Source organism: Atta cephalotes (genome assembly GCF_000143395.1).
Source record: "Atta cephalotes unplaced genomic scaffold scaffold00031, whole genome shotgun sequence".
NCBI lineage: Eukaryota > Metazoa > Arthropoda > Insecta > Hymenoptera > Formicidae > Atta > Atta cephalotes.
This window is the reverse complement of record NW_012130095.1, coordinates 1792337-1805617: the sequence shown is the minus strand read 5'-3', so window position 1 is coordinate 1805617 and position 13281 is coordinate 1792337. Positions and strand designations below refer to the sequence as shown.

Sequence of the window (13281 nt, the reverse complement as noted above, 5' to 3'; positions counted from 1 at the left end):
AGAGAGAGAGAGAGAGAGAGAGAGAGAGAGACAGAAATTTACATTTCTCTTCCTATTGTATACTTAAAAAAATTCAATCGTTTTAATTGTAGATCCACCGCAATATCAAGGTTCGTACGCGCCAAATCGATTCGGTATTAAACCCGGTCATCGATGGGATGGGGTCGATAGAAGTAACGGATATGAGAAGAAGTGGTACGAAGCACAAAATGCAAAAGTAGCTTTACAAGAAGATGCCTATAAGTGGAGTACAGCCGACATGTGATCATGTTCACACATATGTATTACTATAGCAGAAGGAGTTTCCAATTCTATTTCTATCGATCGTTAATAAAGAAGAATCAATAAAGAATTTTAAATGTTTTGATAAGTATATCTTTTAAGTATTTCTTTTTTTTTCTTCCTGAAGACACGTGTAACAGTCCGTGTGATTGCTCCAATGTAAAAAAATCGTTTAGTCGCATTTCATTATTCTAATCTTTAGTCTCCTTGTTCCTCGCAAATACTATAGTAGTCTAACATCGCGCAAAACAATTGAGATATATTAGTAAGGTAACACGCGTGGAGACCGCGAAATCGATATTCGTTCCAGAAAACGAGAAGAACAGAGAGGCTGGCGCCGGTCTGGCAATGGTCTGCCGGCGATGGTCTAGGCGAGTGGAATACCACCGTCTGCGAAATCGATCGTGCGCTTTTAAGGTCGCTAGAATCCACTCCGGATGACGGGTAGTATGGGAGTATTGGGAGTGGCGGAGCGCACATTTGACATAGTCATTCGCGGCGCGTGCGATTAGAGAGGCGATTACCGGATCGAAACGGTTTACGGTTCGCCGTACAATCGCATCGTGCAATCTCTATCGAGTCCTGGCACCGAATTCTTGCGGAAGGACAACCGTCATACATTGGTAACACTGAGGCTTGCGCTTTAGGCTTTCATAGCCAGCGTGTCGCTTCGCGCCGGTTAAAACGCGGCGATCTCTTCCGCGTGCGTGCCGTCGTCGCCGCCGCCGCCGCCGCTGTTGCCTTTGCCGCCTCCACCGCTTCCACGGCTCCTCCACGGCGCGACAAACGGAGGTAACTGTGTGACGCGAATATATATCTGTTGATATATACATAGACTGGTACGATCCGGCTTGATCGCCACGCGAGCAAGGGCAGGGTCGTAAGCGAGCGACGCCAGTATCGTTCGCGACGTCGACGGGATTTCTCGTCTTTACGTGCACAGTTCGCGGTGATGTTTGACTTTCGGTGAGTCACGATCGGCCGGTAGAATCCTTCCTTTGTCGAAGGAGACAACGGCGACAGGACACCGGGCATCGCGTGACAGCGAGACGCATGAAGAGGTGTCGGATTACTTTTAAGTGTGAAGGATTGTCTCGCAGGTGCCGGCGCCACGCGACGTGTCAGTAACCCCCGAATAACGGTGGGATGCAAGGGGTGGGCGCAGGAACAACGTACATATATGTATGCGCGCATATGTAGATAAAGAGAGAAAGAGACGGAAAGCGAGAAGGGAGAAAAGTAACTTCGAATGAAAGTCGTCGAATTTTCACAGTCGATTAAAGGTGCAAGATGTACTTTTGAGAACTTCAAAGAAATTTTAGTCGCTACTAGAGACAGCTATTTTTCATTACCAAAGGATAATTTAAAAGGATGTTTGAGACGTAGAAAAAGTACGACGCGACATTTTACAATCGCGACGTTTTATATCCTCAAACAGTGAATGATAGAAAAAGCGAGTGGAAGAGAAAAAGTTAATAAAAAGGAAGACAATAGAAAAGTGCAAAACGAAAATTTATATTTTTTAGCTTTTTGAAAAAGTAGAACGTAACTTGTATTTACTACAAGACTTGTCTCCACTGAGAAAAGTGATGACTTAATTGTTTTTATTTAATAACGCGATGTTAACAAGAGAACTACAATAGTACGGGTACTTTTTGACGACGTTCAATTTAATTTGACACAAGAAAAGTTAAGAAAAGAACGAATCAGGAGACATGGGATGTAATACCAGTAAGGAGAGCGTCCAGCCGGCTGTAGACGAGGCGAAAGAAGGGGATTCCATCAAGAACGGGGGTAAGCGAGCATTCCTTTCAATTTCTTAATCGTACAAGCAATATTAGTCATTATGCAAATTTAAAAATAAGCTGTACGATAAACATGATTTAATTTTGTCTGCATTCCGCTTTACTAGAGTTTGCATGATATTAAATTTCCGCTTTACTAGAGTTTGCATGATATTAAATTTTTGTATTGATGATGATTAACCTCTCGTGTTATGTTTTTTCTGATTTTTATGTTTTGCAGTTTTTTGCATCATTCTAATCTCCAAAAAGTGCGACTGTCGCAAAACTATGGCGTTGTTTATCTTGACAATGACACAGTCTGCTTTGTTTCACGATGATAAATGTACCTCTGTTCACTTTGTTAGATTCTTCAAGCTGATTGCGTGCACGCTTCAGTAATAATATCAACGCAATCAGTAGGGTCGGCAGAACGGACGACTATTTTCCTCATAACGAATGCGTTCGATGTGCACAATGATGAATATAGAAATTTTTAGCATTCCTCTGAAATATTATTCTTCGTGTTTTGCAAGCAACAAAATCATTCTTGATTATCCTTTCAATAAACCGCGGTAGAGACTTGAGTTATTAATTACGATCGATCGAAATCAAACGAAAATAAAAAATAAATCATATTTTTTAAATCAACAATCAATAAATTGTTATTTTATTTCAATCGAATATATAGAATAAAATTCTTGTGATGTAAACGATTTTTAAGAAAACTATATATATAGTAAAAATTATTTAAAAATAAATCTTAATTCTATTTGTCTTGTTATTTACGGAATTGGACATATAGAATATGAACTTACAATTGATATTAATAAAATGGATATTTTTATATACTCAGATGACATTATTTATTTTCTGTATCTTATTAAATTTTTAGAAATTTTAATGTTATAATTTCCTCCAGCTTACAATAATACACCATTCTCGATAACGCGCCAGAAAATGAACGTATCTTGGCAAATGTAAAATAGGACGCTCAACGTTCGTGTAATCCGATGGGGGTATATCGAAATTCCGAATAAAAGTGCTGATCGCGTGATGTATGTCAAGGTTTAACTCTTTACTGTTTCTACAACTACGAAAGTTTCCTTTTATAATCGAGATATGACAAGATGATGGAGTCTAGTTAAAATAGATGAAGAAACGGATTTAATAAAAGAAACATTAATAAAAAGCTTCATTTCTGGAGCGCGATATTTTTATCACAATAAATGAATCACAAAGTAATATTTATGGGACAATAATAAACAGTACCTGAGTTTTCGCAAGTATTAATGAGCGTTATAGGAAGAATAATTTGTAATAGTAATAACAATAACAATAATAATAAACACAGAAAATCGAATATTGATTTCTTCTCTCTTTGAGACGTTTATTTGGAAGGATTTGATTGAACTTATGATTGAACTTTTTTTTTTTTAACAAAATGATAATGTCTTTTTTCGCGCGTTTCAGTATTGCACTACACAATTACAAAAGTACATTGATTTATATTTAAAGAACTTGATTTATCAGAAGTTGATACAGCAAATTTAATTATTAAGTTTCGGCAATTCCTACTTTACTGGCTGGTAATAAAAACCGTACAACGTAACTTGGAATTCGAGTAAAATCAATTACTCGAAGCTTCGATAAATTTCCGCATGTGAGATACTGATTGTGAGTTTCATCAATACCGACGCAACTGCATAGAGATTCCAACTATGTGCCTCGCATAAGAATGCCGATCAAATTGCGGAATGATGAATGGAATCGATATAAGTCTTGCGAAAAGTTATTGTTGTAGCGTGTATGTTAATCGTTCTTGAAAATAGAATTTCAAGTTTTCGCAAACGGAGAACGAAAAGCGAAATGTAACATTTAAAAATTTTTGTTAAAATGTTTAAAAATTGTTGTTTTTTTTCTTAGAATAAAATGTAGAATATCTTCTCACATGGTAAGGATGATTTTGCTGAAGTATCTAAAAATTTAGTTAGAAAGAGATCTAAAAATAGATCTATAAATAATTTTATTAGACCAAAAATATATGATGAATTTATTCACAATGTATATATTAAATTGTTACGAATAACTAGTGTTGGCTCACATTGGCATATCCTCATTTTCCTCATTAAATCATTATATTTATATTGAATTTATCTTGAAGAGTCTTATATTATATTATTAATTATAAATATATATAATAATTTTAATTCTACATAATTAAAATAATTATAGGATGCTTAAACTGGTTGCTAGAATGTTAAAATCTTTCACAGCTGTTCATCATAAAATGTTCATCTTAAAATTCCTACATTAATTATGTGTATAATTATTTTGATGATTCAAAAGTGATAAAAGTGATTTTTATTATGTATATCTATAGCTAAATTTTTAAGTACTTCCACAAAATCATCCTTTCTATGTGAGAACGTAATGTTTCATCGTAAATAAAAATTGTTAACGTTTTAATAAAAGCTTTTAAATGTAGTTTTAGTTTTCCATTTCATTTGTGTTTGTGTGAAAACTTTGTTTCCAAATCCGTATTTATATAGTTCAAAATATTTCAGCAAATATTTTGTTCTTTCTGTGCATAAATATTTGAAAATATCAAAAAAATTTCTTGAATCTTCAGTTGTATATTTTTCCAGCAATAAAATTCCAATAAGTTATGAATATGTGTATATGTACTTTCTGGTAACTGAACTAATCTTGTGGCTAATCTAATTATAACAATCTATACATAAAAAATAACACGTCTGACCTAGTTCTGTCGCGTACAATTGTGGATCGTTATCATTCCAGGCTTAAAGTGACTGTACTTGTAATTGAAAGTAATTCTTTTCTTGTTCCAAAGAATATTTCACACGTAATGAAGTGTAGAAGATAATAAAAAGAAGTAATATAATTGATGTAAACTATGCCACGATTGCATTTTTCTTCTCAGCGAAAGTTGAATATAGATTAAATGTTATCCTTTTATTGTATAATAATTTCAGTATTTGTGATAGCAATAAATATAAATAATTATCAAGTAATTAAAGCAGCTTATATTATACAATTTATCGTTCATTGATAATTTTAATAGAGCATGTAAACTGTTTATATATATATATATATCGGCTTTTCCTTTAATTCTCTTTCATCGTTGGCTTCTTGGCAATTTAAATGTCATAATAGTATTTTCGCTGTTGCGATTAAATCATTTGCAAAGCATGCTATAAGTATATTATCTTTTTAGCAAAAAATAATACAAAAGATAAATGCAAATATAAAATAAAAGAAGATTTTGTGAGCCGAACTAGATGTTTTTGCTAATATGTAATTTACAATAATTAACGACGAATGTTTCGACCTTTTATTATTGAATAATAACAGATCATTCTTACTGCTACAAGATTAAAATATATAATATCGTTAAAATAATTAATATCATCAAATTTATAAAATATAGATCAAAGACGCGCGCAATTATTATAACCTTTCAAAAGTTATTCAATAATTTAAAAATGCTTGTTCTCTAATCTACGTTTTTATTAAGTTCGATGATAATTATATATTTTGTAACACTGAAAATGATTTGTTATTAAAAAGGTCGAAACGTTGTTGGTACACGATGTAACAGCGATAATAATTATTATAAATAGTTATTGTAAATTAAATAATAATAAAAATATATATCTCGGCTTACAAGCGCTCTTTTTCTTTATATTAGAATTTTATTGATATAAGCCTCGTCATTTTTTACATTAAAACAAGAGATAATAATTGTATAATAATTTATAAATCGTATTTGTAAAACGTATTAAGATACGATTTTCTCAGCAGAGTTTTGCAATACGCAATGATGCAATTGTTTAAATATTCATAATTTAATATAGATTGAATAAGCACGATAGTGTGAGAAAAGTCAAAAAGATTTTAATTGCAATTGAAATGCATAATTAATTAAAATTCCAGATATTGACAAAGCATAAAATATTTCGGTTCGCTTTGGACCTTTTCCAATATTTTAAAAAGAAAGAAAGAAAAAAGATCAATATTTTTTTTGGGCCGGGAGAATCCAAAATGGATCGAAAATAGTTTTCGACAATTTTCTTATCTTTTGTAAATTAATAGAGAATTAAAAACATTCAGACGCAAATAGAAATACTCGATTCTAGTTATTAATAGCAAATGAGTAAAAAACCAGAAATATATAAAAAGTTGGAAGCACAGAGGGTTGAACGACATCCATGAGACGGCCCTGTTTCGCGGCGTGTACTCGATCGCAGGGCGAGAATCCGAGGACTGCGACTGCGAACGAGCGGCGCGGCAGGGCCGTGATCGGTCACTGTTATAAACGGGGTCGTCGGTGCCCGGGAACAGTCAGTTGCACGTCAGACCGAGCCGCGTGTGGATGTGCAGGTGAGAGGCAGAGCGAGCGAGCGGCGACGAAGGTGAGTCGCAGCGCGAGTGCGACCCGACAGCCGCCACCTCGCGATGCAACGATCCTCGCGTGCATGCCACTGTCGGCGGAAAACCGGGTTAAAAGAGGCGGGTGGCGGGCGGCGATGACCGGGGCGGGGGCTTGAAGTGATATTGTCTCAGGGCACGCGAATCGCGCTTGCTACTGTTAATATCGCGTATAAAGCACGAGGTAAAGTCCAAAATGATCATCGACGACGCGATTGTCAGGTGCAACGCGAGTCTCTTTCTTGTACTTCGTACCTGCACATCCGAGGACACCATATCGAACGCCCCGTAACCGGGCCGGGTCAAGTAAAATGGGAATCTTTATAATAAGCAATGGAAATAGTCGCACCCTCGGAACTTAAAATCTATTTGAGATCAGCTGTTTGACTGATCGACTGCTATTTCACAGTTAACGGATGTAAATCGATTGATAGAGCGAAATAAATTTTCTCAGATATTAAAGAAAAAAAAATAGTCTTTATCAAAAGTGAATCTCAAGATTTATAAATCTTTTCATCAAATGTACTTGAATTTATTGTTATCATGTTTTGTTTAGATACAAGAAAAAACAATAATCTATTAAACATTTTGCATAATTTTTAAACTTTTTACGAAAAATCTTTTTTAATAAAAATAATTTGAAACTGATTTTATTAACTGATAAGTAAGTAGTAGTTGATGTTGAACATTCTGTTTTTAAAAAAATAGCATTTAATTGCAAAATAATTTATAAGTATAATATTAATTTAAAAGTTTATCATTCAGAAATTATTTTTATGACTTTTAACATTTTTTTTCGACAGAAATATCATTTTATAAAAATAAAATAGTTTGAGATGTCGCTAAATTTATATTTTTCTTTAGTTTTTTAGATTATGAACAACAAACAAAAAGAAGTTTATCTATTTAGAATTAAAAAAGGCTTTATAATCAAGATAATGTTTCTCTGGAAAGGAAATTTGATTTCCTCGAGAGTGTGGTAACAAGGTCTGGGTAGATCGATGGCGAAATATCCTTGCGTGATATCAAAAGAGAAATAAAGCAAGTCCAAGCATTTAAAAGACATTACTACCGTAAAAATATCGAGACAGGCGCGAAGGAAACACTCGAAGATGAAATCGCGATACAAGTAGTAATTTGGTCCTCAGGCAACCTTTTAGTTTTAAATGAAATGCGCGTTTTTTATGTACATGCATAAAAAATGTATATAATTTTATTCTTTTTTTTAATAAACTTTTTACTTTCTTTAAGAAAACTTTATAATATATATAAACATAAACGTCGATAAAATTATAGCGGACTTGTATCGATCTGCCTTTGCACAATGTGACAAACCGAGAAGCATAACATAACTGGGGACGAATTCATTATTCGTCACAAAAATGCCACTGTATCTCTTGAATTTCCACTTGATCCGTCAAGTGATAATCCAAAGAAACGGTGTCGCGCAAAAGCGCTCAATAGCTGGAGTGTTCTCTTTTCTGAAAGAAAATTCAGTTTCCAATATTGTCACACTTGATCCTCGTACTTTACATTTAATTATTTCATTCATTTAATCTCGAAAAACTTCTACCAATTCATAACATTTTATTTAAAAAAAATCAAATTAATACTGATTGGTTATAACACATTATTTTATTTCTAAAAAATTCAGAATGAACTTAAATTGAGAATATAATGGAACCCCAGAAATAGATCTTGATGTAAAATACGAGGATTGACTTTTATTATTGTTCCTTCGTCAGAAAGGATGAAGGAAAATGATGATGGATTCGCCGGATTACTTTTTATGATTTTCAAAGGAAAATTCGCACCGTGTGAAATAATTGCTTATGTCGATACGTCGATTAATCACTGAAGGCACAAAGATTTAACTTTGTTATAAAAGAGATGGAAGACTCGATTAATATTTGTCACATCATTTCACATCAAGGCGTGAAATATTAAAAATGTATATTAGGCGCCGTATAATCTCGAACGTGCAGCGCGAAAATAGAAATGCTAATCGATACTTGTCGCTCTGGACGTGTCTGTGGAAGGTGAAATGTTCGGAATAAATGTAGGTGAACTGTGGCTAACACGGCAGCCATTTCTAATATACGGGATGTATCAAAAGCCGCACCCTTTCTCCTCCAATCTTCTATGGATTTTCGGGCAATTTATAGTCACTATTTTCTTAAGAAAAATATATTTGAGGGCAATTACAGATATACATCAATTAATTATATATTCAGTTATATTTCATTATTTGTGTTTGACACTTATAAAAAGTGACAAAGGCTCTAAGAATAAGTTAAAGCGAAATAAGAAAGAAAAATTAACAATAAAATCATTGCGGATGTCAGTGTATAATGTTAACAAAATATTTAGTTCATTATTTGTAATGCATTACATACACAGCAATTTGAGTCCTTTTCAATTTAATATAATAATTTAAATGGCAAGAAAACATGGGTTAAGATATAATAAAATATAAAATAATAATATTAAAACCTACATCAAAGGATGAAAAAAAGCATTAACAAGAAAACCAGATCAAAGTCATTTATCTCATGCAATACTGCGAATAATAAATTAATTTTATGTGTATAATATTTTATTAATATTATACACCGACATCCGTTTTGGTTCTTATCGGCTTTTCTTTATATTATCATTATGTCCGTTATTATTGTTCAAGAAACTTTTAACTATATCAGATGTAGCATCTCTAATTCTGCATAAAATTAAGCCGAAAGCGAAATTATTTTTTATTTTACTTCTGTTTGAAGATATTTCAAAGGCGGCCGAAAACAGCGCAACGAAAGCGGAGTCCGCAGACGAGGGAAAAGAAAACGACGCAGACGAAGAAAAAGAGGCAGCAGCCACAAAAATACAAGCAGCTTTCCGTGGGCATCACGCTAGGAAAAGTCTAAGAGTGTCGGAAACAGCATCGAAGGAGACCGACGAAAAATCCTCCGAATCTACGGAACAACCTACGCAAGAACAGTTGCAGGAGGAATTCTCTACCGACGATCAGGGTGAGCGATTATATATTCTATGATGAGTTCGGAGCGAGAATCATTTTTGAAACAACTTCTATTTGATAGAGCTCTGTAACGCGGCGAAAAAGATACAAGCGACTTTCCGGGGCCACATGTCGAGGAAGGAACAAGCTGCAGCCAAGTCGGCGATGAATATGGTTGAGAGTGCAACTGCTAAGATAGAAGAAAAGGTAAGTTAATTGTCAATCTTAAATATGTATACATATAGACTTGTTATTTATTGATTACAGAGGGTTAGAAGCTTGCTGCTTTATCTAACATCTGCCTTCGGCCTTTCATAAAAATTTTAAACACGAGTTCTATTGACTCTTCAGAACGTCACTACAGAACTAATCTAATATTATATCTAATTGTCAGGAAAATATATTCGATCATTAATCATTTTTTATTATCAATATAAAATTAATTTTTGCTCCTGATTAAATCATTTAATGTAAAATCTGATTTAATAAAATTATTTGAGTTATAGATACATATAATATATATTTTATATATACTGAGAGAAAAAAAATGCAAGTACTATAATTTGTAGTCATTTTTTGGATTAACTATAAATTTATAATTGTTTTAATGCACATATAATGTCATGCACATTATAGCTGTTTCAATATTGAAATATGATTATTATCAGGAAATAAAAGTAACTCATTACTTGTAATAAAATTACACTTACAAGTTATTTTTTGGTAATATACAAGTTACATCTTTTTGATAACAGTAACGAATTTTATAGTTACTTTGGATATGGCTCGATTAGACACAAGTCACTTATAGCACTTGAGACTAGAAAGCCTCTAGGCACTCGTCCGCTATGATTGGTGGTCATCAATTTTAAAAAAAGTAACGTAAAAGAAACAAAAAGTAAAAATTTCTCAAGTAATGATAACTGTGACAAGTTATTTTTAAAAATTGGTAACTTATTACTTTTAAAAAATAACTTTCCATTCTCTGATCATTACAACTATATGACATGCATAAATTTTTCCTTATCATGCAAATTAGTTTTTTTTACCATACCTCTTAGTAATTATTACTATGTAAATAGTTAGTGAATGTTAAGAAAATAATTATATCCACTATAATATATATAATGACAATTTGCATTTATTATTAAATGATTATTTTTATTTACTATTCGTATCTTAATATTTTACTATATTAATAATTCAGATTATCATAATTCACTATACAATTTTTCCATATTTGAAAAAACTATATAATATAAGGTTATTATTATTACTATTAATTATTATTATTACTAATAATAGCAGTAATAATCATAAAAATGGATCTTCTAACCATAATTTTTTAACCATGCAATTATAGTCACAAATATATATATATAGTCACTTTTCTCTCTCTGTGTGTACAGTAATTATAAATATATAAAATTCAGAAAATATATTTTCTCTCTCGATATTGAATTCAATAGTTTTTATAATTTTAACCATTTTTTATTAATTAATTCTTGCTTATAACAAAGAGTAATTTTCCAAGCAAATTTAAAAGTTATTGAAAATTATTGAATTATTGATATTAAGAATGATTAAAGAAATAGGATGAACGCAACATTATGATAAAGATGCCTTATTCTTTATGTAGTAATCCTATTTCCTAGATTAAAGCTCCCTGAATGTTACAAGAAAAGATTTTTTATTAATAGAGTTTTATTGATATAATAAAACATGAAATAATGAATTAATTATATAGTCATTTTCCAATAAATATATTTAAGAAATAATGCAAATTATTATCTCAGTAAATTTATTTTTCACAAATTATGTTGCTGGAAAGCAACTAATGATCGCGTAGTTTTCACATTGCATTTTATATTAAAACAAAATTATATATTAAAACAAGAATAGTTAAGAAAGCTGTTGTAATCAAAGTAATTTTTTTTCTGAATCTGATATGCCGATATCGATTCGATCGATGAAGCGGTAATGACAGGTTTTGATATACAAGGTCACCGTGATCGATCATTTCTGTGCCGAGATCCGTGAGAGAAAGCTATTGTTAGACTCTTTGACATTACGTTGATCTACGAATGCTCGGCGAATAATCGACAATTGCCTTCCAAGCTGAAGATGATCATCTGGGTACCGAAGCGCTACTAAAGCTCATCCCAGGACCAGTAGACCGGTATGGCCTACAATGTTTAAGTTACTTTCGTATCGATTAATTATGTACGGACTAGTTGATGCACAGCGGGATTCCGTTCAGTCTCATTTAAGATAAGAAGGGTAACTTCGATAAATGCGAGAAACATCCTGTCTGCGAATAAGTTCCAGTTCGGGGAACCGTATCCGAGGATGAAAAAAATTTAGGATGTCTTAAATTAACGAACAGCTATAACGTTTTACGTTTTACGTTTTTTTGTTCAAATTCTGCTGCAGATGCAAGACGCTGTTCAAGAATTAGAGGGGATCGACTTGGCCGATCCAGACTTGCATAAGGCAGCGACTAAAATTCAAGCAAGTTTCCGCGGTCACAAGGTTCGTCAGGAGGTCAACATCCATTCTACTGCCGACGACTCTAAAAAATAAGACGCTTACTCAAATGCAGGGATGCCGGGAGATAGAATATTACTTATTACAGTCAGTGCCATTCTTAACAGGTTTCAAACGCCATCCCCTATTTCTTGTACCTTATAATGTAGCATCCATAAATTAGTAAATTATGCGCGTAAAATATATACGAGGCATTCCAGACAAGCCGAACAACGGACAGCCGAACGAATTTGACTATTAGTTTACTTCGGGCCACTAGTTATTGTGAACAACGATACCGTTTATTTTACATTAATAATTAATCCAGCCTTTGCCCGGGACCAGTGAGATTTAAGCGCTTTCTACTTTGGCTAAAATGAGGATCTTTCAAACGAGATATTTACAGGCTGAGGCATATAAATGTGGGAACATTTAAATATTTCTATTATTTGTGGATATATAAAAAGTTTTCTGGAACAAAGTTGCATTGTGTAAAGAAGAACTATAATGGTAAATAAAACAAGATTGTTCCTTGAGCTGACTCCTATAAATCGATTTTAAGTATATTTCACACAATTCGCTACATGACCACATTCTTAAACTATCTTCATACTATCGATTTACACTTACATTTTTTATGAGTTATTACTGCCATACATGACAGAGGGATATACATATAGGCAGATTTTTCAAGACTTTTCAAAGGACTTTTCAACATGGTAACAATACTTTCTATGTAAAACACTAAAAAAAAAACGATGATATAGGGGAAAAAAGAAAACAGATAGTCCCCTATATAATACTCAACATAAATTGTGATCTACAACAACAGAATAACAAACATGCAAAATCCTCATATCTGGTAGGTATGTTAAGTGGAACGCGACGAACGCGATAGAATATAACTTTAACATCCTGCGCATGATAAACGGAGCATACATTAAGATGTACCAATATCAATATATGCATGTTAACTTTTATAAGTTCCTGTATCTGTGTAAAATAAACGGTATGGTTGTAGCGTTTCCAATTCTAAAATTAACGGTGAAAGTCTGTTTTTCGAATATTTTTTTATTATGATACACAAATATTTAAAGCACGATTTTATTTTGTATTCCTAATTTATTGTTGAAATGGAATGTGATAACTAAAAGTATATTTCTTGCACTTTTTACATTTTCCTACAATTTGTCTTTTTCTCTTTCACTTTCTTTCCCTTCTTATAAAAAAGTT

General features: G+C 32.7%; 2 protein-coding genes across 2 annotated transcripts in view; both read left to right on the top strand.

Moving 5' to 3' along the window:
• Positions 1–265, top strand: part of LOC105620965 (BUD13 homolog) — a 2878-nt gene extending 2613 nt beyond the window's left edge. The window contains 1 exon segment of the mRNA XM_012202440.1: positions 93–265. Coding sequence (XP_012057830.1) covers positions 93–265 — 173 coding nt within the window.
• Positions 266–1997: 1732 nt separating this feature from the next.
• On the top strand, positions 1998–12105 carry LOC105620964 (neuromodulin). The gene is made up of 4 exons (XM_012202439.1): positions 1998–2076; positions 9287–9535; positions 9605–9729; positions 11956–12105. Exons 1-4 carry the CDS (start codon positions 1998–2000, stop codon positions 12103–12105), a joined length of 603 nt encoding a protein of 200 aa, XP_012057829.1.
• Positions 12106–13281: the final 1176 nt, after the last annotated feature.

Excerpts from the sequence above, each read along its gene's own strand:
- LOC105620964 (XM_012202439.1), top strand. The coding sequence starts at position 1,998 with ATGGGATGTAATACCAGTAAGGAGAGCGTCCAGCCGGCTGTAGACGAG. Across the intron at positions 9,536-9,604 it reads ATTCTCTACCGACGATCAGG|AGCTCTGTAACGCGGCGAAA; the intron begins GTGAGCGATTAT and ends TCTATTTGATAG. Across the intron at positions 9,730-11,955 it reads CTGCTAAGATAGAAGAAAAG|ATGCAAGACGCTGTTCAAGA; the intron begins GTAAGTTAATTG and ends ATTCTGCTGCAG.